At 37.9% G+C, this 26,156-nt stretch overlaps 1 protein-coding gene across 1 annotated transcript in view; it reads right to left on the bottom strand.

Moving 5' to 3' along the window:
• Window positions 1-349: 349 nt before the first annotated feature.
• The window catches only part of LOC104468082 (vacuolar protein sorting-associated protein 13B-like), a gene marked incomplete at its 3' end in the record, with an annotated part of 132,375 nt that continues 106,568 nt past the window's right edge, over window positions 350-26,156 (bottom strand). Inside the window, exons 17-18 of the mRNA XM_010082092.1 lie at window positions 1,379-1,513; window positions 350-549 (exon numbers count right to left, since the gene is read on the bottom strand). Coding sequence (XP_010080394.1) covers window positions 350-549; window positions 1,379-1,513 — 335 coding nt within the window. The remainder of the gene's footprint in view (window positions 550-1,378; window positions 1,514-26,156) is intronic.

Here is a 26,156-nt window from a genome sequence, read left to right on the forward strand (position 1 = left end):
TACGAGCCATTCTGAATTCAGTGTGTCAGCTTCTGTGTAAGAAGCTCAACTCAATGGATAAAGGTAAGAAAGAATAAAACTAGTATTTTCAACATGGATCCTGCCCCCAAAAAAAGACTTTCAAAAGGTTCTGTATAAATAATTTAAAAGGCAATGAAAGTCAGTGAAGCATTCCTTATTGAAGAAGACATACACCAAACTGCTGCTTGCAGTTTTTGTGTCTCACGGTGAGCTAAAGTAAAGTTATCATGTGTGCAGTAGGTGAAAGAGATACTTTGGCATTTGGCACATTTTATATCAAGCCCCTCTTTTGAAAATGACACTGGATAGGAAAAATGAAACGTGATACCAGCTTAACAAGAGTTTTGCACTTACCAGAATTATGGCAGTAGTCCATATACTGTGGAATTTGGATTGTAAAGGCTACCAAATCCGGAGCTAAGAGCGATTCTGGCTTTCTGCTCTCATTGAGCCATTTACTGCTGTGGAGGTCTCTGGTGTCAGAAGGGCCTTGAATCAAAGGAATCAGCTTCTCCTTTCCACCATCACCTGAGATAAAGATTACACTCCTTACAGCTTTTACTGTAACAAGATAAATTTTCAACACAAGCGTTCACTAGTCTAAAGGGAACAGCTATTAACATTGTAGGCACAGAATTAAAAGAGGAAACTAGAAAGAGCAATTTCATATAAACTATTAAACAACTTCCTAATGTTATCTTGTAAATGTCTGTACATGTAGGAGGATTTCAAATAAAGTAATCAATACCCTTCAAATTGTAATTATAAAATAATACCTTTAAAAATCACCATAAACTCAATTTAAACACCCTACATTATTAATGTTCTTGACACGAGCTGTTTATATATGAAGAGATCATAGGCATTGATTGGAACAGTTCCTGCATGCTCTTAAAGAAAAAATCCATTAAAGAAATTTTAAAACTATTTATCACAGAGCCTTCAAAAATTTCACAAGCAAAATAAATACTTATAGCATTAATGGAACATTAAGCAATAAACAGAATATATCAAAATTATGCTACAAATAAAGCAAAATGCAAATATTCTGTGCAATATGAAAATGGACAGTTATTCCAGTTTCTTCAGTCCTTTTAGATTAATATTGGTCTCAGCAGAAAAAAAAAAAATCTTTATTTTTTTATTCAGTGTAAAAACTGACTGTACTGGGGCCAGACTGGATCATCCTGGCACACTTAACAATAATAATAAAAAACCCCAAAACAGAATACAAAAAACCCCTCTCTGATTCATAGGAACAATGAGTAAATTCTTGTTTCAGTGACTCTCCTTGTAAAAAGCAAGGCCAATTCTCCTATACAGGCAATAAAGTTTTACATGGTCCAGCTGCACATACCTGGAGCTTTGGCACAAATTTTTATTGATCCCACGGTCCCAGAGGCACATTTGACCAATGATGTGCCGCAGTACTTCAATTCAACATTCTGGATTGAGCCCTCAAGAGTTGGCAGGGGATTCTTAGATTTCACACCTAATAAAAGAAAACTGCAAATGTACTAGCCCGTTGAATTTAAATATTTTTATATTCCTTCACTAAGGCATTTAAACGTAATTATACTTTAATTATCTACTTCAGATGTTCTTATAGCATTTTTGTTGTGATTCACAGTTTTTAAATAGAAGTGAAAGAATGCTGTATATGGGCACTTTAATACAAACAGGGATGCATAAAATCTATAGAGATACTGTCAGGAAAACACACAAGACCACTTAGAAATTGCAATAACAAATGCGTATATATACACACACATACACTTTGGTTTTCACTTTATAAGTTCCACCCCAACTATTCTCTTTCATCTTTTTATTATGACCATTTCATTTCAGGATCTTAAAACAACTCAAGTGTTTTCAGCTTACATTTAGACAACAACATTTTCCTCAGTAGCAACGTAAAGCGTTCAATCCACCCAGCTGAACGGCACACAAGGCCGACCTTACACTTTGCCGGTTTTCCACCGGAAACTAGAGTTCAAACCTTGCCTCAGGTCACAAGTGGAAAGACGTTTTGGTGGTCTTTCCTCAGCCCCCACTTGTGCACACCAGCAACTATCCCACCAGCCTGAAGGAATCAGGGCTATTGAAGAGCTGCCTAGAACCGCAGCAGCAAGGGATCTGACGAGTCAGGACTGAGATACATCGGCACAGCTCCAGGCCAGCCCCCAAAATACCCCCAGAGCACGGATGGAGGAAGCCAGCCCCCCCTATTCATAAAGCACTGCCTATCAGAAAAAAAAATACATAAATTTACTCGCAAATTAGAAAGAAATAGTCTCAACACCTGTAAGAAGCAGGAAAGGAAAAACTAACAGAAGTTACTATTTTTTATGGTTTTTTTTTCCCCCCTCGTGCAAAAGTGACTTGGAATTTGTCAGTTAAAATTGGCAAGCAGGTTGTTAATTATGCAAACATCAGTATAATTGTGGAACTGTTTCCTCACATATGTAACATAGAACTTGTTCCAAAATCCCTAATTATCCAAGGAAGGTACTATGGAATATCAAGTAAAAAATAAATTTGTTCAATCCTATTGAAAAGAAACTAGAGAAGTATTAGGAAGACACAACATAACCGTGCCCCTCCTTTTCTATGTTGCTTTGACTTCAAATAGCAGCAGCATCCTGCTCTCAGTTTTAACACCTGACAACCACAGCTCACCACAGTAATCAAGAAGTTGCAAGAAAAATTAATTCTGCTTAGGTTTCACAACTCTGGACTGAGGGATATGCAGAAAACCTATCTACTAAATATTAAAATCCTATGAAGACAAAAATCACCTGAATCTAAGGTGACTCCCCTTGCCCCGTTACAAGTCTCTTTTTCAAAGCATAGAAATTTTAGAGTTTTGTTGAACCCTTTAGAATGAAAACAGGTCTAATACAGGGAAACTGCACATTTTCTTCAGTCTCTCAATTTTTTTTTTAAATGAAGAACCATCCCTCATAAAGCTGTCCAATTGGCAAGCTGCTCTATAAAGAAAGAGCAGCTATGTAGAGCAGTTTCCTATGTATGCCTCTGACTATATCTGTAGTTTCCATCCCTGTAACTTAGTTCTTCACAAGTATTCTTCCTTATCATCTCTTTCATCATGATAATATCATTATAAAATCAAAATCTCAAGTTGTACACATAGCTACAAATTCCTTGAATTCCTATTCCAGCAAACCAAATGTTTAAGCGAGCGAAGACTGGGGCTCCCTTCCTTCCCCTGAATGTTCATAAACTTTGTAGTAGTGCCTTCTCAAGGGATTAACTGAGGAGGAAGATGTTAAAATTCCTAGATAAGAAAAGCTCCATGCCTCCAAATACTAACTCAAATTTCGTATGGAGCCAAACACTCCAAAAGACTTTAAGACATTGAGCATGAATTCAAAGAAGAACAAGGGAAACCAAATCTATCATTGCCAACAGCAACATTATCCAAATTCAACGTCCTGCAAATGAAGCATGAGAAAGGCTTATTTCCAAGGTGCAAGACAACCAAGTAGAATTTGTGCTGTACTGTGTACAAGCAGCACTGTGACTTATTTGACCTCATTGATCAGTGCAGTCAAAACTAGAGCAACGATGTGTGTTTTTCAGCATACCTCACATTTTCTTGAATTTCCTATTTTCATCAGGAACATGATAATCAAAGACTTTGCATAGATAAATACATATACCTGTCTCCATCAAATATAACCTGCAGCTGCTTCCAGATAAAAATGACAATTTTCTATTTGTGTGGTTTTTTGCCCATTGTAGAACTATTTACAGCAAAAATCAAGCGCTTCCTTCCCAATATGTGACCATGTTTATACTTGGTGACCAAACATAATCCATTTTAGTTGAATCAGACTATCCAACATAGAATATAACACATCACCAAAGACCTAGAAAGCTGTTCTTTCCATGCAGAACCCAAAAATAGGCATAAAGGTTTTCTAACTTCAAATCTACTACGCCTTGACAATTTACACTTTGCGCACGCTAACTCACTTTTGATGCCAAGCCTAAAGAGCTGTTCTGTTCTAGAGACACACACAGAAGGATCACACCATTAAGGAAGGTTCTCCCAGACTTTACAGCAGGCATTCACATCTTCCCCACAACTTTTCTGGTCATAACTTTGGTCCTCTCCATGTACACAACGCAACCAAGCAGCTTGCCTCAAGTCCCCGCATTCAGTGACATCCTACGTGCAAGCAGGAGGGAATCAAATACCTAAAGGCAGGTCACAATTGTGTCTTTATAGATCAGCCAGGGTTTCTGCTAACAAGCCCATTAATGCCCAGCAATCATTCAAGACCTGATAAAAAAAGTTACACAATTAGTGATTTTACCAATAGCCTACACATCTTTTACCAATCTGGTGGTAAGAAGGTGAATCTGCAATGATTAATGGAAAACCAAGAGACAAAATCTAAACTAATCAACAGAAAAGACAGGAAACCAGCAAAAGAGGTATGTTACTGATTCAGAGGACAAGAGTCAGGACTTTGTGCCGCCAAATCCCTGAAATACAATAAATAATTCTTTAGAAAGATCATAAAAGAGAGAACTGCAAAATATGAAATAGGAAATGAATAAGGCATGACTAAAACTTCTAGAAGCAGCTCCGCATGAATTCTCCCCATATTTAGGTTATGGCCTCAGAAGGAAAAATTTCAATATTTAAAGCATTAAGTACCAATAAACTATGGTTTGGCAACATGCTACAGTAAAAGACTGTCACATACATGTCAAAATGATTTCAAACTCAGTAAAAAGATCAATCCATGAATAAAAGCAAGGAGCTATTAACCAAATGCAATAACATATAGACCTAGGTCTTTACTGGAATCAAGAAAAAAAAGTCAATTTTCACAGAAACACATATTTAAGTTTTACATGACCAACACAAAAGCTAGTAAACAAATCGAAGCGTAAGAGAAACCTCATTTATTTCATATGAGATACTTATTCGGGTTCAGCCCCTGCTTAAGCAGTGCCCTCAGGGAGAACTTCTGAGAGTCTGTACTGAACTTGGTTAGAGAGATGGCACTTCTGGGGAACATGAAGCTAAAACCAAACTTAATTCCTTCCTCCTTGCATTATGAACTTAACAGAAGCCACAAAGACCAGCTCTAGCTGGCATCAGCGCTACTTCTCGTGTTCAAAGCATTGGGGAAGCACGAGCTTTCATGCTCCTCGTTGCAGTAGAACAGCAGCAGCACAGGGACGTCAACATCTCTGTTGATCACTGTGCTTCCTTGCACACAGCACCTGAAGAGAAAACATCAGGGGGGTTGTGTTCGGGGTTTTTTCCTCTTTTTTTTTTTTTTGTTTTAATTGGAAAAACAGAGAAAATGAGTTTTTCTAAAACGCAGAAGCCAGGTTATAAATACTTTATATTTTTTTTTCTGAAGGAAAACTAAATCTTTGTGATGCAGTTCCCCAAACATCTTTACTGCATTCACAATTCCACATTTTCAATCTGTCTCTATAGTCAGCAGATCACATTCTGCAGCCCTAACATAGACACCCACAGGCTACTCTTTTCTTTCTTCTTCAAAACTGTAATTTAAGGGCATCATTTTAAGGTAGTGTCAGGGGACAGGTGGGTTTTTTCCTCACTCAACTTTACTTAGCATTACTATTACTATTCTGATTATCATAATTATTTATTTTCTCATAACTGTGTCAACCAGTTTTCAGTCTACATTTCTAAAAAATTCCTGTTTCATTCCCACATACTCCCAAGACCTAACAGGTCAATAACAACAGGATTACGGCAGACTCTAACGTATGGTGAGCTGGGCAGATTTTCTACTGTCGTGAGATTCTTGTGCCACAGTTTCACACCTACAAGAAATATTTCTAAAAAATAGCCCTGCTTTCATTTTTTCTTCAACCATTATACTCAAAAGTAAATGCAGGCAAGGGCAAAAGCAGTTATTGATGGACTGAAATATTCTCTAAAGAACGTCAAGGTGCTTTCTTCTTGGCCAACAACGACAAAATGTTTATCAAAGCAAGTATCTACCATCCTCTTCACCAGAATATAAGCTGCAAAAGCCAGATGTATGCACACACCAAACAAAAATTCATCTCCTGACCTACTTTCAGTATTTTCACAGGCAGATTTCAGGGCCAAGTACACAGCCAGTCATACACTGGTCTTCACCTTGAAGATCAATATTAACATCTCTGTAATTAACCACTTTAGATCTTTAAACTGCCTGTAAACTCATTAAGGTTTCTCCATTTTCTAAACACTGAAACAGACGAGGACCGTCATTTAGTAATGAAGATTTACATATCGCAAATAAATTTCCAGCTCGCTAAAGAAGAACAGCTTTTCACTTACAGGGAGAGTCACTAAATCTGGCAAATCCCTGTTGCTACATTCCCGTTTTGAGACTCCACACAATGGCATTCATACCGGTCTCCATCTGCCTTAAATAACAAACTTCTTGATTTTTCTAAAATCCTGCTTCAAATGGAGAGTTAAATAATAAACCTGTGATTCAAAGACTGGAAACCAATATTGAAGAAATCACAGAACATTTGGAATAATATGTTTAAGGCATTCCAGGTCAGAAGCACTTTTGAATAGTTGTTTATTGCAAATCTGTTTGAAAGTGATTATCCAGACAGGTAAAATAATGCTTTAATTTTCAGTGCTCATAGAAGAACTAAACAGCTACCACTGAAAAAAAAAAAAAAATTCTCTGAAAATACAGCAGAGCTGGGAAATGTTTCAGAACTCCGTTTACGCACTGTCCTAAGGCTGACCAGAAAATATTTGTGGACTTCGTACCACAACCTATCAAAAAGGACAACCACCATCCTGGAACATCCTCAGTGCAGGGTACAGAAACACCACCCATGCAGAGTCTGAGTGCTGCTCCTCTTGATCTAAATAGCCAGCACTTAGAGAAGGAACACCACCTTCCATCTTTCAACATATATAATATTGCAAACAGCCCTAAATCTCTGCTGTGAAAAGCATAATTTTGGGCAACTTCTTATTATTAACCATACTATTGCTAACATTCAGGCATCACCAATTACAAGCACACCTAACTGAAGCTATTATTTTAGATTTGACAACATTGCACTGGTCAGGACACAGGATTAAAGTGGCTTTAGTGGCACTGTTCCTGCTGTTGTAAACAGAGGTTCAAAAAGAATAAAAGGATTGATTTGCCTTTCTGCACAATTCAACAGCTGCATTTCAGATATCGCTGTATCATTTCAGACAAACAGCAGAAGCCCAAGTTAATGCATTAAAATAACTTTTGTCTTCCAAGAAAACACAGAACTATCAGAATGTGAATTTCAAACTCTGGAAAAGCATATCCTATCAATCCTCATATCTATACCTTGTCAGTATAAATGCTAAAAATGACAGACACACAAATGCTGCCAGGATACAAATAAATAAGAACTTGAGAAACTTTCACCATGAAGTATTTGAAGCAAGACCCTGAAAAAGACCAAGACAGAGAGATGGACAGAGGAAAGAGCTTACAGTTTCCACCCCCAATAGCATACCCTTTGGTTTGAAGCATGCACTCACAATCCCATCTTGGTCATATAAGCCTTCTATCCCCTTCAAATACAGGAGTTTTACTGGAACTGAGGATCAGTTAAATAGCTCACGCAAAATTTCAACACACCAAGTATACTAAAACACTTATTATCATTTACATACGTCAATGTGATCACAAAAAACCTGAACTACATTTTCTGTCCCAAGTTTCTATTAAATCTAGTTCGAGTTCAAACGCCTTACCTTCAAATACACGAAGCATAAATCACAATACATCTTAGGCTCTAGAACAAAGCCTGCATTTTACAACTCTTTTACTGAAAAGGTGCATAGCAACTAGAGAAAAAGGACATCTATCGCTTTCTAGGACAGCAAAATGTAGGATGAAAGAACAAAGCCTTAGAGAAACCAGAGCTCATCTCAGATCTCATCTGTTTCAGCTGTGGAGCTCATTTCTCTAAGACACATCTATTTCAAACAAGCTATTTGGCAACTACAAAATTAACAAAGCCTGGTGTCCTATGAGTTGGTATTCATCAGCCCTTAAAAAGCCTCATTCACCAGAGCAGACGCAAACCTTAAAGTGCTACGCAAGAGACAAGAAATATTGATCTCACCTGGACCTACAGACGGTTGCGAGCTCCTCTGTAACACACCACACTTGGTCACCTGCTTGCTGTCAAACGTCATCTAATGACTGAAGGCTCTCACAAGCTCAATTCGAGATAATTGCATGTAGGAGAGAACAGTCATGGACCAGTCAAAAGGTCAAGAAATTGAGGATTCTAGAGGATGGAGACAGTAATTCTTCAAGAAGTAAAGAAACTGCAAAGGTTTAAAAAATCCAAAAGAAGGGCAGATGTGTTCAGTAACAGTATTATCAAAAAATAATCAAGAACTAACATCTAAGGTGTAACCATGAACAGTTTGATTTCCTGAGTTGCTGGGGGTGGCAGGGGAAGCAAGAGAACATGAACATCTTTCAGTCGGGAGGTGAAGAAAGCCAGCAGTTGTGTGGCTAAGAGATGGGCAACCGAGGTTGCTGCTGTGAAGAAGCAGGACATGGCAGGAAGGCAGGAATTCACACATGGGGGGTAAGTAAAACATCATAGAGATTACATGGAAAAAGATTAAAATACCATATATCAGTATTATCTTCAACAGTCTCCCTGTGATTTTCCTTCCCAGACAGTATATGCTGCTACTCCTTCACACACAGATGACAAGATTTCACTTTCTTTAAAGCTGAGTTTTGTTTCTAACTGGAATATCATTCCTTCTCAGTCACAGCTTTCTATATCACACTGCATTTCTTTATATCACTGTGCTCCTCCCGGCAACTGAAATATACATTGGTTAGGATATAAATTTATAAACATTTTTGTTAAATTTAGAGCATTTTGGGTTTATTTTCTTTTAACTATTCTATGCAACTACTGATGACTTAAAGAGAAACAGTACATTTAGTGTCTGGAATGGTGGGTTTTTTTACACCACGATGATATTAACCTTTAATCCTTGAAATCATTAGAGAAATGTTTGTAGAAATATTTTTAGCCTCTTTATCTGGTCAAAGCACTGGAAGTTAAGTCGTGTCTGTACAAACCAATCATTTCACCAGCAGTTTTATATTTCTTTAAAGCCTCATATAAAAAGCACCTGCTTAAAGTGAGTAATGGAGTTTTATATTCATTGCACTTAGGAACAGCGTATGTAACCTATTCCGTTTTCCTCCCTTGTGGAATATATTTCAGCTTATATTGCACAGCACATTACCGATGTGTATAAAGACTCTCTGATCAGCAATTTGGACTGCAGACAGCAACCTGCATGAGTACACTTTTTTCCTCTCCTTAAATACAGTATCCACTTGATTCATCAACACAAATTAAAACCATCCTTTAAAGATGATGATCTCACCTTCACTGTGAACGCATGAAGCCCATACATGATAACACCATAACAACACCGGGCTACCATCTACAGCGTACACCCTACACAACCAGCAAGCAGTACACATATACGGTTAAGATACAAAAAGAAGAAAATCCAGATGCAAGTCCTGTAACATAGCATATATTAAGGATGCATTTTAATCTTGGAATTAGCATTTTGTCAAAAAAAATAAAAAAAAAACACAAAAAAGGGTACTTCCATGCTATACCTTAATAAAGTACATGCTTGTGACCTACTTATTTATAGCTGAAAAATTTAAGGAATTCTTAAACTCAACCTCAGCATAAGGTTTCCCTGCAGAATGATTTAGTACTGTATTTTGATAAAAGTACAAACTTGCAATAGCCTAACAATAGTGTTCTTCAAATATGAGAACATTCATGGTGGACTCAAGCATGTAATATAGGCATTGCCATGTAACCAAAAAAAAAAAAAAGTCACTTTAAGTAAGCTCCTGTTTTTAATTTAAAAACCAGTGAATTTTGACAGGACAATTTAAATATTTTTTGTAAACATTTTTGCATTATTAACCAGAATCATACAATTGTATTCGTTAATTCGTTGCCATATGTATTACTACATTACACACATTGATTTCAATGCATTTCAAACAGTGTGCTGTTTTATCTGATTTATCCTCTGTGCACAGAATCATATGTTCACAAAACCAGATGTTACCTTAAAGCAGACAGTTACTCTTTGCATCTTCTTCCATCCACATATCTCTATGTTGATAAGTTTTAAATAACATGCAAAATGAATTTGCCAGCGCAACTTAAACGAAGCATAGAATTACCCGTCAATATTATTGCACGTAAGTCCTTACTCATTCAACGGAACAGGAAGAAGGGCTATATTACATTAGCTTGATTAGTACCTCATGGAACACTGCAGAAGTTTGGAGGTCAAGGCAAGTTTACAGAGCCCAAGAGAAGTAGAAGGAATAGACAGAATATAGTCCCATATTTGAAAAAGTAATATCTGTGATTGGGAAAGTACATGTTTTCTAACTTACTGTAATCAGGTTAACACTACAGTAAGCTTGTTTGTTACAAATTTTAACTCTGATACACTTCGCACAGTAAAACTTGATAAATCTACCCAATATTAAAATATCTGAGGAAGTAGAGGACTTCAAAGTTAAAATAAAATGCTGATAAATCTTCACAGTATCTTAGAATGATACCCAAAGGAGAATTTGAAAAGGGAAAAAAAAAGTAAACTTTTTAATACAGAGGAATATTACTATGGACTTACTCTTATTACAATCTTGTTTCTTTTGCCAATTAGAAATCATTACCATAATTTTAAATATGTACTGAAAGTCCTTACAGATATTATAGCTTGACTTAGTTTATAAAAAGGAGGTCTATATGAATGCCAGTTGTATGCTTTTCAACAGAAGGATGTAAACTTATTTAGCGATCTGTTTTTCTCTTTCATCTTATCTCCAGTTTCTGTGTAGATTTATAATGCTCATTGTTTCCAATTTTAACAAATCACCTAATGGCAGAAAGGAAAATATGTTAACCTTGGAATTATTTGCAGTTGTAGAAATCCTTTTTGTCTGGCTCATGCAGGGCCTGCAATCTGTTTTAAACACAGATAGTCTGTCTTTTGTCTGACAGCCACCAAGCTGCACAAATTACTTTCTGCCTGTTCACCTGTTTGCAGCTGTGTCTGTAAGCTAAGGATTCTGTAGTTTGACTTGAGCAACCACACCAGGATTGATGACATGTGCTGCTGATAAACTGAGCAATTTGAAGAAATTACTGGCTAAACTTATTGAAAGACATCTGTGCATGAGCTGAGAACTAGAAGCCTTCAATTGTGTGTTTGCAACCTGCAGCGGCGGCAATCTGTTTGAAGTGATACCCTTCTAGAAGGGAGCTGGCCCCGACGCAAAATAACTTCACCATCTTTGCAACATATTTCCTCACACACCAACAGAACTCTGCTCTTTTGGTCTTAAATATACTTCCTACATAGAAGACATAACAACAATTAAGACTTCCTATACTCATCTAGCAGAAGTAACTTCTTGGGAAGTGTCTCCATTTCTCACTCAGATTTGGCATTCTCTACTGGTTCCCAGCCTTCTCTGCTCTGTAGACCTGTTCTCAGCAGCTACATAGAGGACATAACAACAATTAAGACTCATCTAGCAGAAGTAACTTCTTGGGAAGTGTCTCCATTTCTCACTCAGATTTGGCATTCTCTACTGGTTCCCAGCCTTCTCTGCTCTGTAGACCTGTTCTCAGCAGTTGATGGTAGCACGAGCATCCCACAGGCACGCTTATTCTTTCACGTTAGCCAAGAAGACATGCCTTTGCAGTGTTGTGGGGTACAGCTCAACCCTTCCTTCCACTTCCAGTCCATCAGTACCTCTTCTCATGATGAATACCGACACCTGAAATTTCTTCTCTAAAATTTAGCAATCAAGAAATTGTAATTCTGAACCTTGTGAATCTGGATCATGTTTGAGCTTCTGGGGGATATTTGCAGATGTTAATTTTCAGCTCAGGAAGCCCAAGATGGCTATCTCAGGGTGAGCATGTGCGTGCACATGTCTGCATGGACGGAATTCTTTAGGTTTAAAAAAGCTCCACCAGACTGGTGAGCTGTGGGTGATGGCTAGTCATTTCTAAGCTGTACATTCAACATAAATGTCTTTCAAGTATACATCGTGACAGAGTAAGCCAAAGCAGAATTCTACACATCTTCACATGTTTTAGTAGCCCAGAATAAACAAGAAATTAAAACCAGCACTAAAACTGCTTGATACAGAAATGAGAGAGGAAAAAAAATAATCGAAGGGAAAGTGTGTTAAGCCTAAATATGTAACTAAGTGCTTAAGGAACTTCCAAACCCTGTAGACAGAAGCACAGAAGCTGCCCACTTGCACATTAACCCCCACCCTTCCAAGCTCTCATTTTATGCATTTAAAAAGTATGAAGTATGCAGTACTTAAGTATATGCAGTGAACCATCAAAACACAAACTATCCATTCCACCTTGTTGTCTTTGCAACTACTTCATACTAAAAGTCAAGGTACTGACTAAAACAATCAAAACTTCTATCTGTGCTATTTATTAGTTTTAGCCAATGAACTTAGTGCTTCCACTTTAATTTCTTAAGTATTTGAAGGCAAATATTACCTTAAAAAGTATCTTCACAAACAAGGTCTACTAACAATTACAACAGTTTTCAAAATACTTATTATATTTGATGAAAAATAATCACACTGTGCTTAAACCCATTTGAAAATAGGAAAGCAAAGCTTTCAAGTTAAGTAGCTATATAAATTGGGCTTTCACATTTCAGAACCCATAAACTGGATTCAACACAGAGCTGAAGCGACCTCCTGGAAAAAAGGATATATAGTGTAGTGTATATGCATACAATAAATCAAGTCCTGATTATGGCTAGCTAATAACTATACATCACTAATAACAAAACCCTTCAGATACTGTGCTATAGCAGATACCTCAGTAAATACAGCATGTTTTTATCTTTACCCTCTCTGCATATTGTGAGTTCGAGCATTTTTAATGTCAGCTTTTATTTTCAAAGAGCTAAGTCGTGAGAACATTCTTACGTACCACTTCATAACTCTGACACCAAGTATGTATAAAAAGATTAGCCTTTATTTGGTATAAAATCAGTTGGCAGTTTTACATCTGTGCAATGCAACATAAATACCCCAGCTGGCATCTCGAGCTCACACACATATGGACTTCAAAACAGAAACTTCCTTATTTGCAGCCCTGCCAGGGCAATTTTGTATACTCTGCATACTACAGCTATTTGTCAGGCCTCTGCAGGTGTGCACTGCACATAAACACACAGCTGTAGCCTCGCAAGCCAAGTGTTCCATCAAACACATAAAGGGAGACCTCAGCAGCTGGATTAGTCATCCCTGCAACAGGTCCAGGGAGAACAATATGGGTTAGTATTTTTGGAAAAGCATGGATGGTAAATTTATGATTATGCTGGCCTTACCAAATAACTGCTGGATTGTGTCATTTTTATGCAATGTCTACTTATTAAAGTTTTTGTTAGAATGGCTGGAACAGACTGAATATTTTTTCGTTTTTAATATAAACAATAAGGTAGTTTATGTATAAAATAGTTTATTAAGTGCAAAATGTTAAAAGGTTTTCAGGCTAGTGGTTGGTTTTTGACAGATGTTACAATTATTTGCATTGGCTTTAACAGACAAATCACTGGAATCAATTATAGTTAGTATATCATAAAGTTTCTTACTAGTTATATATTATACTTTGTCACATTCACTATAACTGCATAGCATTTTTCTATCTCTATGCTTTTTTGCTCTACCTGCTCAGATCACAGGTGAATTCCTAAAAACACTTGATAAAAAAAGTGCAGAACAAGCACATGACTGTAATTAACTTGCTTGCTTGTTTAAAGTATGTTTTTAATATTAAAAAAAAAAACAATCAAAACTACTTGCTCTCAGAACTGTTTGGAAGACACCAGCATCCACAGAATTTCACGGTGGTCATACAAATGTTAAAAATATTTTAATCAACCAGAAAAAAAGCAGTAAGCCTAATTTTATGCAAGGTTCCCTTACGAAACTTCATATGTCAAAACGAATCAATAAGAAAATGAATAAAACTTAAAACAACTTGCCACCTATTTATACAGAATGTTCAACATTTTAGCATTTAAAAATTGCCTCAGAAAAGACGAGAAAATATGAACATTAACAGGACAAGTCTCAGATGCATCACGTAGAGATTTCCTCATGTGGTATAAAGGTAGCTGTTCTTTTAAGCCCAACAGGGGGTCATAAATGCCAAGGCGGCACATATGGCACCAGAGACAGAGAGATGAACCATACTCAGCCATCCTCAGTATGAGAACCACTAAAACACGTTACAACAAAATCATAAAGAAACAACTTCAAAACAAAAATGGATATTTAGAATATAGTGAAAATTGGAACGGCAAAGTTAATTATTCCTTTTATGCAAACTACTCTAACCTTCTGAATCAAACCAGAAAATCTACCATTTCGAGGATACATGCTTTACACTCATCTTGGATCTACAGCCTACGAAAGATAACATATACAAAGCTTTCACCAGGAAATTACTCTTTTCTGGTAAACTGAGGACAGAGTCCATATCAAAGAATGAAGAGTAAATGGAATAGGGCAGAACAGACTGATGGTTTGAGAACAAAGTTATCAAGATTTAATGGCATATTATACCACCAATTAACAGACCATATTCAAAAGAAAAATAATTGTTTTATTAAAATTACCTACCAGCATATAAGAGGTCCTGAGAAATCAGTAGGCCCTACTTCAGAACAAAATCTAAGACATCATTCTTGAAAAACAACTAAAGATGATCACGATACTATAGAGTAAAATAATGTTAGGTTCACAAAGTAAAACTGTGCCTTTCCAAACTACCAGTCCTCTTGGCAAAAATTTGAATTTTCAGGAAATCTTTAAATGTTTCTGTGAATATTACAAACAGTTTTAAAAGAGGGATTAGTGGTCATACTAATAAATGGGTGTTACAGTGAATGTAACAGATTATATATGATCTATCAGTGAGAAACTTGCATTCTAATCCTGGTTTTGTCAGGTATTTCCTGCCTGACCTCAAGAAAAACATTCAACTTCTGAACATTAATTTCACTCTACAGAAATACAAAGTCTTACAGGGGCATTTATTCATCAGATAAGGGAGGATGTATGTTTTGTAGTAATTTTATTAATATTATACAAATTATTCACTACACAATTAGCACAGAACTGTTACAGTCGTGCTGTTAAATACATAAATATAAAGGAAGTTTTCTACTTGTACACCAATATATTCTTAACTTTGCTGTTCCAGGACAATCTTCTGGATTAACTGAACGCCACAATAATTGCTGAGTTATTCACCGAGCCCCACTGCTGTCAAGTCACTCAGATTCAGCCTTTTTCGGAAGCAAAGCTTCCACGGATGGACCCTATCACATGTTCTACTAAGAGAACATCATCATATTTTGATACTACAGATGCATGGTGCTCAAGTGTCTACGACTGAGGGTGGGAGGTGGCATGACCTAGTAAGAGGCAGAAGACAAGGAAGAAGAGCTCTGAACACTCCCATAGTAGGAGGGCTCCACAAAACGGAAAGTCCTACAGAAACCAGCAGAACATCAGGACCTACATCCCTGAGCAGACTCGATATGGAACTTGGCTTGGCCTTGGTGTAGGTATGGACCTGAATTCAGCCCGAGCTCTCTGAGAGAACCCTTTCCAATTCAAAAAAAAAACCCAAAGCAAAACAAAAACCTAGGCACATCATGATGCGAATTTCTCTTAGCCCATTCCCATATCCTGAGGAATTCCATTCCTCAGTACGATTACAGCAAGCCATAGACCCTCCTCTCCGTCTAGAGAGCTCAGGCAAGGGAAGTACTTTCAACAAAAGGTCCTCTTCAAGAAGAAAAATGAACTTACATGAGCTAACTAATAGCGAAACAGTTCTGAATCTAATAATGAATCTATACAGCTAGATGTCAGGGACGAGTGCTTTTTTTTTTTGCCTACCCCGGCCAAACAGTATTCAGAATTTTTTCACAATCAAGTCATCTACACTTCTGTTTTCTTTTAATTTAAAACTCAAATTCAACAATTTGTCCACTTCAGCTGGCTGGGATTTTAGGCACAGTTGTATTATGTATATCTTAATCAGATCCTGACTAAGACTGTATCAAGCCCTTTTGGAATATATCAAATCAAGAAATCTAGGAGAATAAAGGCACTGCTGAACTTCTACATTTTCTGCTGCAGATAGCAAGTCCTTTTTTTGTTTATCAAATTAATACTAGTTAAAGCACATAAGACTCCACTTGGGAACTACTCAAGAATACTGGTGAACAAGAGCACTGCTGAATAAGAGCATTTCACATCTCATAGAATCATAGAATGGCCTGGGCTGAAAAGGACCTTAAAGATCATCGAGTTCCACCCCCCTGCTGTGGGTAGGGTTGCCAACCCCTAGAGCAGGCTGCCCAGGGCCCCATCCAGCCTGGCCTTGAACCCCTCCAGGGATGGGGCATCCACAACTTCTCTGGGCAACCTGTTCCAGTGACCCATGACCCTCACAGCAAAAAATTTCTTCCTAATATCTAGTCTACATCTGCCCTCTTCCAATTTAAATCCATTACTCCTCGTCCTGTCACTGCATGCCCTTGGAAAAGGTCCCTCCCCATCTCTCCTTTAAGGCCCCTTTAGGTACTGGAAGGCTGCTATTAGGTCTCTTCGGAGCCTTCTCTTCTCCAGGCTGAACAACCCCAACTCTCTCAGCCTGTCCTCATAGGGGAGAGGTGCTCCAGCCCTCTGACCATCTTCACAGCCCTCCTCTGGACCCACTCCAACATCTCGACGTCCTTCTTGCATTAGGGGGCCCAGACATGGACACAATATTCCAGGTAGGGTCTCTCAAGAGCAGAGTAGAGGGGCAGAATCACCTTCCTCGACCTGCTGCTAATGCTTCTTTTGATGCAGCTTAGAATCCAGTTGGCCTTCTGGGACGCAGGTGTACACTGCCAGCTCACCTTCAGTTTTTCTTCTCCCCCAGGATCCGGTTGGCCTTCTGGGCCATGAGCACACACTGCTGGCTCACGTTCAGTTTTTCATCTACCAACACCCCCACGTCCTTCTCCTCAGAGCTGCTCTCAAGCCATTCTCCCCCCAGCCTGTATTTGTGTTTGGGATTGCCTAAACCCATGTGCAGGACCTTGCACTTGGCCTTGCTGAACTTCATGAGGTTGGCATGGACCCACCTCTCAAGCCTGTCAAGGTACCTCTGGATGGCATCCCTTCCCTCCAGCACACAGCTTGGTGTCATTGGCAAACTTGCTGAGATGCACTCCGTCCCACTGTCCATGTCTCCAACAAAGATGTTAAACAACACTGGTCCCAGTACTGACCCCTGCGGAACCACGCAACTCTGAGTGCAACCATCCAGCCAATTCCTTATCCAGAGGGTGGTCCATCTATCAAATCCATATTTTTCCAATTTGGCCACCAGGATGTCGTGCGGGACAGTGTCAAACGCTTTGCAGAAGTCCAGGTAGATGACATCTGTTGCTCTTCCTTTGTCCACTGATGCCGTAACTACATCATGAGAGGCCACCAGGTGTGTCAGGCACAATTTGCCCTTAGTGAAGCCATGCTAGTCACCAATCACTTCTCTTTCATTTTCCATGTGCCATAATAGAGCCTTCAGGAGGATCTGCTCCATGATCTTGCCAGACAGAGAGGTGAGACTGACTGGCCTGTGGTTCCCCAGGTCATTTTTTTTACCTTTTTTGAAAATGGGCGTTATGTTTTCCCTTTTCCAGTCAGTGGGAACTTCACCAGACTGCCAGACCTTTCAAATATGATGGCTAACAGCTTGGCAACTTCATCTGACAGTTCCCTCAGGACCTGCGGATGGATTTCATCAGGTCCCATGGACTTGTGCACCTTCACGTTCTTCAGATGATCTCGAACCTGATCTACACTTACCGTGGGCGGATCTTCCTCCTCCGAGTTCTTACCTTCACTTTTGGCAACTTGGGCAGTGCGGCCAGAGCCCTTGCCAGTGAATACCAAGGCAAAGAAGTCACTGACCACCTCAGCCTTCTCCGAATCCCTCGTGTCCAGGTCTCCACTTTCCTTCCAGAGAGGGCCCACATCTTCCCTAGTCTTCCTTTTGTCACTGATATACTTGTAGAAGGTCTTCTTGTTCCTCTTGATGTCCCTGGCTAGATTTAATTCTATCTGGGCTTTAGCTTTCCTAACCTGATCTCATGCTGCTCGGATAGCCTCTTTGTATACCTTCCAGCTAACCCGTTTTTGCTTCCACTCCCTATATATTTTATTTTTCTGCTGGAGTAAATCCAGGAGCTCCTTGCTCCTCCACAGAGGCCTCCTGGCATTCTTGCCCACCTTCCTCTTTCTGGGGACGCACTGCTCCTGTGCTTGGAGGAGGTGGCTCCTGAACATTGACCAGTTTTCTTGGGTCCCTCTCCCCTCCAGGGCTTTGGCCCATGACACTCTGCCAAGCAGGTCCCTGAAGAGGTCAAAGTCCACCCTCCTGAACTCCATGGTAGTGACCTTGCTGTGGCACCCTCTTGGACCCCCTAAGGATCCTGAACTCAACCACTTCACGGTCACTACAGCCCAGGCTGCCGTTGAGCTTCCCATTACTCACTAGCCCCTCCTTGTTGGTAAGGACAAGGTCCAGCATAGCACCTTTTCTCCTCGGTTCCTGCAACACTTGGATGAGGAAGTTGTTATCAATGCACTCCAGGAACCTCTTCGATTGCTGGTGCCCTGCTGTGTTGTCCTGCCAGCAGATATCGGGGTGGCTGATGTGCCCCCACGAGGGCCATAGCCTGCGAACGTGAAGCTGTTTCTACCTGTTTGTAGAGGGTTTCATCCACTCGGTGATGATCTCCACAAACTTTATTAATTCATTAAGGTCTAACACTTAAGACATTGCTGCACAATGTTAAGCGAGCAAACCTTGATAATTTAGTGAAGTATATACATATTGAGTACCATAGCAAATATACAAGGTATTTCTGAGACAAAAAAAAAAAAAAAAAGGCTCGCAGTTAAGTTAATCCATTGATAACACAGTAAAGAATCCATAAACAATTACTGGAAGGATGCAATGGTTTCCTAAAGTTTGAATCTCAGTAGTGACTTTTGAATTTTAGAACACACCATCGCTAACATATTTAATATTCTGTAAGAAAGAAAATAAAATGTTGACCCTGTTCAAAGAGTCTATCAACTGAAAAAGGGACAAAGGTGGGATATGCAGAGATACATTGCATTTATACGAATGATACAAATGCTCAAGTAGTAAAAAGGATTTTGTAGTACAGAGAAACAGAAGGAAGAACTGCAAAATGTTCTGTAATTTTGGTCTTTATTCTAGTTAAATCTTATCTGGTAAATATTACAATTAAAAAGCCACCACGCATCTTAAACTGCTTGAGAAATGCATATTGACTGTGCCTCCACAACATTTTAAAAACCTGAGAAAACCTAAATTGATAAAGAACTCCCTATATGGAGAACTACACTGTTGCCCAAACAGCTGAAGCAACATTATCAAACTGTAACCAATTCCAGACCCCTTTGGGCATCACACAGACCATGCTTACTTTTCCCTCCATTCCTACCCCCACTTTTTCCCCATTTTTCTTAAAATACAAGGTATTTTATAGGGTGACTGTAATATGATACTATGATCATTGCTGATTGCAGTTAGAAACAGACCTGTCTTAATCCAGCTGCTCTCCACTTCAACAAATGCCATTTAAAAGCTACTTCATAAAAACATTATTGCTTCATACTTAAAAGACATTAAGTCAAGATTTTGGAAATTCCATTCACTTGATTATATCAGCAAGTGCACTATATGTTAGATTTATCATTAAAGCAAAATCCATGAGAACTGTTTTCCAGACTTTAGTTAATGCTCTTCTGACACATTTGGCCAATGAAAAGGGATGAAAACCAGTAGTGCTTTGAAGCAATAGCCAGTAAATGCCGCTGTGGTTTACCAAGAGTGGGATGCACAACATCTTAGACCACAGTTAATGAAATAAAACCATTTCTTATGGGTTTTTTAAATGTGTCCTGTATTACTTGCTTGGAAACTACACAACTGCTTCATCTTTAAGATTTTACTTTTTTCTGTAGCAAATTTTATCTCTCATATCTACTGGTAATTACATCAATAAGTGACTACCATTGTTTTGTATTTTATAATATTGTTTAAGGCAAAATAACTCAAACTCCATGTTCTTTTTTGTTTCCACATAAAAATGAAATTCTAACTTTATGTTCCTGATTCAAAGATTCAGAGAAAAGATTACTGTGAGGAAAACAAGATAAAGCATTTGCATAAAACCTACTTGCGTAAGTTGCGCACCGATAAGTGGTTTCTTTCCATAATATGCCCATGAAAGGTGGATTTAATGTAATGCTTTCTTTACATAGTTCGACAGAAAAAATTCTCCTGGCAGATATTTTGGTGCAATTATTGATATTTTAATTTTTTTAAGCTTTAACTCGTCTTCACGCACAATTTCTTCAAAGCAACGAAGCAGCTTATTTACTGAAATAAAACACTATTTGTTCTCTACTCTTCTGAAGTCTTGAAGAACCAAACTAATAATTAATCTTCAAAGCCCATCTACTTCTCTAACATTTTAAAGTATTTGCATACTAATTATAAATCTGTGGTTAAAGCCTAGCTAAATTAAATCCTTAAAGAGGACTACATGTCTCCATTATATGACAATACATTGTATATTCTCCCATCTACATCAATAAATCTATGAAAACATGGTATTTTTTCTTAGAATTTAAGACAGAGAGCTCACAGGTGAAAATTAAATTCCTTCTAGCCGTCCAACTAGCTGTTGTCTCAAGCTAAGAACTCAATTTTCTTAAGTCCTTCAAGCTTTCCAATGAAGCTCTTCACACAGCGTATTTTAACAAGTTAATTTATGACTAAGCAATGTTAACTCATAAGCTTTTCCAATTACCACAATTAGTGAACAGTAAACTCAGGGACGGTCAATGGTTCAGGTCACTTTTACATAGCATCACTGCAAAAAGCGATTACTATTCTCCCTCAGGGACTATCAAGCCACAGTTTTGCTAGTTATAGTCATCAGCAGAGTGAGAAGATTTCCATGTGGAACATTAGTCATTAAACAGCATCAAAAATCATCTGCAAGAGAAAAGGCAAATGGCAACAGCCCTCCTGCTACCGCAAATCAGAAGAGCTACTGTCTTCTGTTTGCTACCTAGAAGCATTTTACTAAATACTTGGAAAAACACTGGTATAAATATTGCAAGTCTTCACTGAGTGGAGAGGAATGGAGATATGGGGTCTTCCAATTAACAGATTTTCAGACAAAACACTTTCTCCGGACAAAAACATTAAAAAGTCAATAGTGGATCTCTAAATGCAGCTTCCAATATTGAGACCATAATTTCTGTCTATATTAAAACAGAAGTTTCTTAATGAGAAATAAAATGTGATAATTGTCATGTGTAACAGAAAACTGTCCTTATCAGCAGAAGTGTTGAATAACTTAGTCCTTAACACAAGTCCCACGGCACACCAAAGTGGCAGTGAAGCTCAGATCACATACCCTCATTTCCATAACCATTTTCACATGTCTAGAATGCATTAAATACAGTACCATCTTCAAAATGAAAAGCAGACATTTGTTTGGAAATTAATTCAATATTTAGCATGTCACACTCAGAAAAGATCTTTTATAACACAGAAAAACTGGAACATAATAAATAACTATAAGGATGTTTATTATTTCATTTGCCTTAATTTTGTCCTATAGGCACAAGCATACATTACAGTTGTGGAAAGATGGTATCCATGTCTAGAACATTGTATTCTAACAATGTAAGCCATAAGTCTTTCTCTGAAAATAAACATATACAGAACATAAAAATTAACATGGAACCTTCTTTACCATGCATTTCCACATACCTCGCACTAACCAATCCTGCTGACAGACTTTGATCTCGATATTCTCCAGCCACTTCCCACAAAGAAACAAACACACACATCACAGAGCATTTTCTTCTTACCAGATTCTTTCCCCAGAAACAAATATTTAAGCCCACATTTAATGTACATACATATCTTGAAGTCCCATATGCTAGCATTGCAGAAGTTAGAGCGGAGGGGTCCATGCAAGAATGATAATTACGAATTGCTGGGAATATTGCTTCTCTTTATGCTGAGTTTTGACAAGGATCAAATTCTCCCCTACAGTCTGTATCTGGGTTATCCATACTCAAGTTAATTCTCATGTTAACTTAGCTCTGAGAGCAATTGCTTATGGAACAAAACTAAAATCACTGCATCTGTAACAGCAGTATTTTTGCTCATTTGTAATTATTATTTACAGAGGCAAGCCCATGGTTCTCCTCACCATGGAAAATCGAACTCAACTGTTAAACCTTTCACTGTGAAGAACTTTATTATCTCTTCTGGATAAACAGGATAACTTGTGAGAGAGAAGTCACCGAAGAACTAGTAAGAGTAGAGCTAAGTGACATTCTCCCTCAAGATCACACTACAAGATATATTAAATTAAGCTTTAACCTGCATCTTCTTTCAGGATTTCTCATTACACTACTACAACAATGCAGGAATTTCACATATGGCAATGGAAATTTGTTTTGCAGTGCTAAGAAGCCCCTACCCAGCAAATGAATAATAAACCACGATAATGAAACTTTTCAGATTACATCTGTGCTTTGAAGAACATGTACATAATGGGGGGAACAAAGGAGAATTCAAGTTCAACTATACAATAAAATAAATAAAATATTCTAACATCAAGCTTCTCCATTTACATCACAATACATTAGCTACCTCTTGTAGTGGTTACACAACACATGACAGTGTAGTTCCCAAGATTTCAGACAAAGTCAATAAACACAGGAAAGAAATTTTTTTCAACGCACTGACCAGAATGCATAATTAATAATCGCACACATGTTTCAAATGAATTCCCAGAGGAAATAGTTAACTAACAACCTTTTCACAGGGTACACAGAAGCAATGTGTAGACCAGCTATATGAAATGGCAACTGATGTTAAACACGCTAACTTTCAACAGGCTTCCTCCTATCATGGGAAACTCTACATCTGCCAATAAATCCACAGGTGGACAGATCTGGGTTGTTATCTTGCCAACCCGAAGTATTTCATTGCAACAGGAAACGATACACAAAAGACAGACCATACTAAAGGCATAAACTATTTACAACAGGAAACCAAGGAAAGAGAAGATAATGTTAAAATGATTTCTGAAAGTTAATTTACGCCATAACAGTGACTCAAATAAAAAGTAAAGATTTCTAACACTGGTGGCAAAGCTGAAATAGACATACTATTAAGATGCAAATGTCTTTTAATTAAGAAAATATGCACATACTGATATGGACACACATAAATGCAACGTGTAAAATAAAAGAAAACAAGACAGATCTCATTTCGTGTACAAGGAATGCATATTTTTTAATTTCCTCTGCTAAGTATGTCATCACTGTAGAATAAGGCCAAAAATATCCAGATGTTTTAATAAAAAAGATTAAGTATAATCTTGCTGATGATCAAATTTTGTTTTTCCGGGAGACAGTTGTTAATGTTAAAAACAGAGGCTGCTGGCAGTTTTAGAAACCTACTCATTTAGAATTACTCTGACAACTTCCTTACAGATAATGTATTTGTTATAATTTAAAAAGAACACAGCAGTTTTACAATTTATTAAGCTGCTTTTCAGCCACACATAAACTGAATTTTCAGTTACATTCCCTTAAGATTAGCAGAAGCCTAAAATATTTCTGCTGAAACTGTATAAAGTGAGTAATTTCAAAACCAAAAAAAAATTATTTTAAGTATCTTAGAAGAACGACACCTAAAGAAATCTCATCTGTGTTGCTGACCAGTTACTTTGCTAGTATAAAAAGTACCACACCTATACAAACACATGACATACTCAGGCAAACATAAAGAAACAAAGATGAAAACAAAGGAAAACACTCACTCTTGCTCCAGTTGCACCCAGTGATCACAGAACAGGTAGACTATATACATATTCAAGCAACTGATGGAAAGGCCAACCTTCCTTAGGAAATAAAAATCCCAAAGGAAATCAAAGTGGAAGTGAAACCAAGGGAAAAAGGTATTTGGCACTACACTCTAAGAATTACCTACAGCAGTGGATTACAGAGAGGTCTCTGGAGCCTGGCTGAGCTTCAGCAGCAGCATTACACCGTTAAGTATTGGGTCATCAGTGGCATGGCTGGCTCATTGAGAGATGAGGTCATGTATTTACTTATTTTAGTAAGAAACTGCATAAAATACAGCCATACGGCCTGATGTACAGAGAGTTTTTGTACAGATATCACAGCAAAACACTGAAATCAATCATTTAATTAGAAGGAAACATAAGTGACTGAGAGGCTTTCTAGAGGCTTGCATCACAGCTCTTTACAACTGCAGGATCCTTTTGCCAACACCATCTTCACGTGCACCTTCCTATAATCAAAAATTTCTATTCTCTTGATTCCTGCTTTAAATTTCTCCTCTTACATCTCCAATAAGATAAGATGACAAACTTTCATGCTTGACTTTTTCTTCCTCTGTTTAAGGTCAGGAAAAGAAAAAAAAAAAAACAGTTCAATTTCCTATGGCAGTGCATCTGCAGAAATACCACCATACAAGACTGGCTAAGTAGTGACAACTCCTGAAATGACCACCAAACAGCAGTAGTATATAAAAGAAATTAAAACTTTGCCTTACAGAAAGTTACTCACCACTTCAAAACTGAGGGACTAAATCCTACCTACCTGCTGACTACAGAGATCCGCTTTGTAAATTTTCAGTGTAGGGATGTTAATAAAAGAAATTTCAGCTGTTTTGCCTCTCAAGAGTAACGCACAAAGTATTTCTGGCACAATGCTACACATATGTTACAGCACAGCAGAATGTAGAACTTCATCAACGTCGACATCCTTGTGATCGAGGCAGTACAGACTTCTGCATTAATAGACAAGGCACAAATAATCCTATGCAATTTACCTAAGTCCAGTATAAGCAATAAGAAGTGAGTATTAATGATTATTTTAAACACATAAAGAAGGCAAACAATCTTAACCTGCAAGACTGCAGCAATCTTAAGCTCTTATTTTAATACATCAGCTTATTTTACTTTCTGAAAGATGCCCAGAGCACGATACCAAGATCAGCTTATAAATTCATTCAGCTCTGACATGCTCTCCCTTGCGGCAATGCCATCACTCTGCCTTCAGTTGCCTCTAGCACTCATTATGGGCACATTATAAGCCAGATAAATGGCTAAATTGACTGAAGAATGACCCTCAGAAGGAGCAATTTCCAGCTGGATTTACAAACTGAACTAACTGGGCAGATACCTTAGGAGTGGGAGGGAGGACCACCCCTTCACACAGTAATATATCAGCTAAAAATAAAAGCAATCACATCCTTTGTAAGGCAGTACAGGTGATGATTTAAAACCCTTAACCTTATGAAAATGCCTGCAATCAAAATCAGATATGATAATTACAAAGGAAGAACACAAACTACTGCTTTGTTTCTGGGTGATGTACTTAATATTCTTCCTTGCACAGATCAATAGTATTTGTTTTGAGCTACTGCCCAGAGACCTCAGGGACCAGGGCCCTGTTGTGCAAGATTAGTGATTCTGAAGAGAGGCTATGAGTGCCACCACTACATATAATTTAATAAATTTAACTGTTACAATCCACTATTTATCATCACACTAAAAAAAAAAAAAATAGATAAGATACCATCCTCATATTACTAAAGGATGTTTCAAATGTAAAGCACTTCTAACTAAGGATCTGCAACCAGGGAAACGAGGAGACAGATGTGTGGGGAGGACTGACAGACAGGATTTGCATTCTCCGCCTCGCATCCCTACAAATAAATTAACTAGAAAAAGATTACCAATTAGTGTTCAGAAATTTTGGATTTTATTTTTTCCCCGCATAAAATGACAAAAA

Source organism: Pterocles gutturalis, unplaced genomic scaffold (assembly GCF_000699245.1).
Source record: "Pterocles gutturalis isolate BGI_N339 unplaced genomic scaffold, ASM69924v1 scaffold13504, whole genome shotgun sequence".
Lineage (NCBI taxonomy): Eukaryota > Metazoa > Chordata > Aves > Pterocliformes > Pteroclidae > Pterocles > Pterocles gutturalis.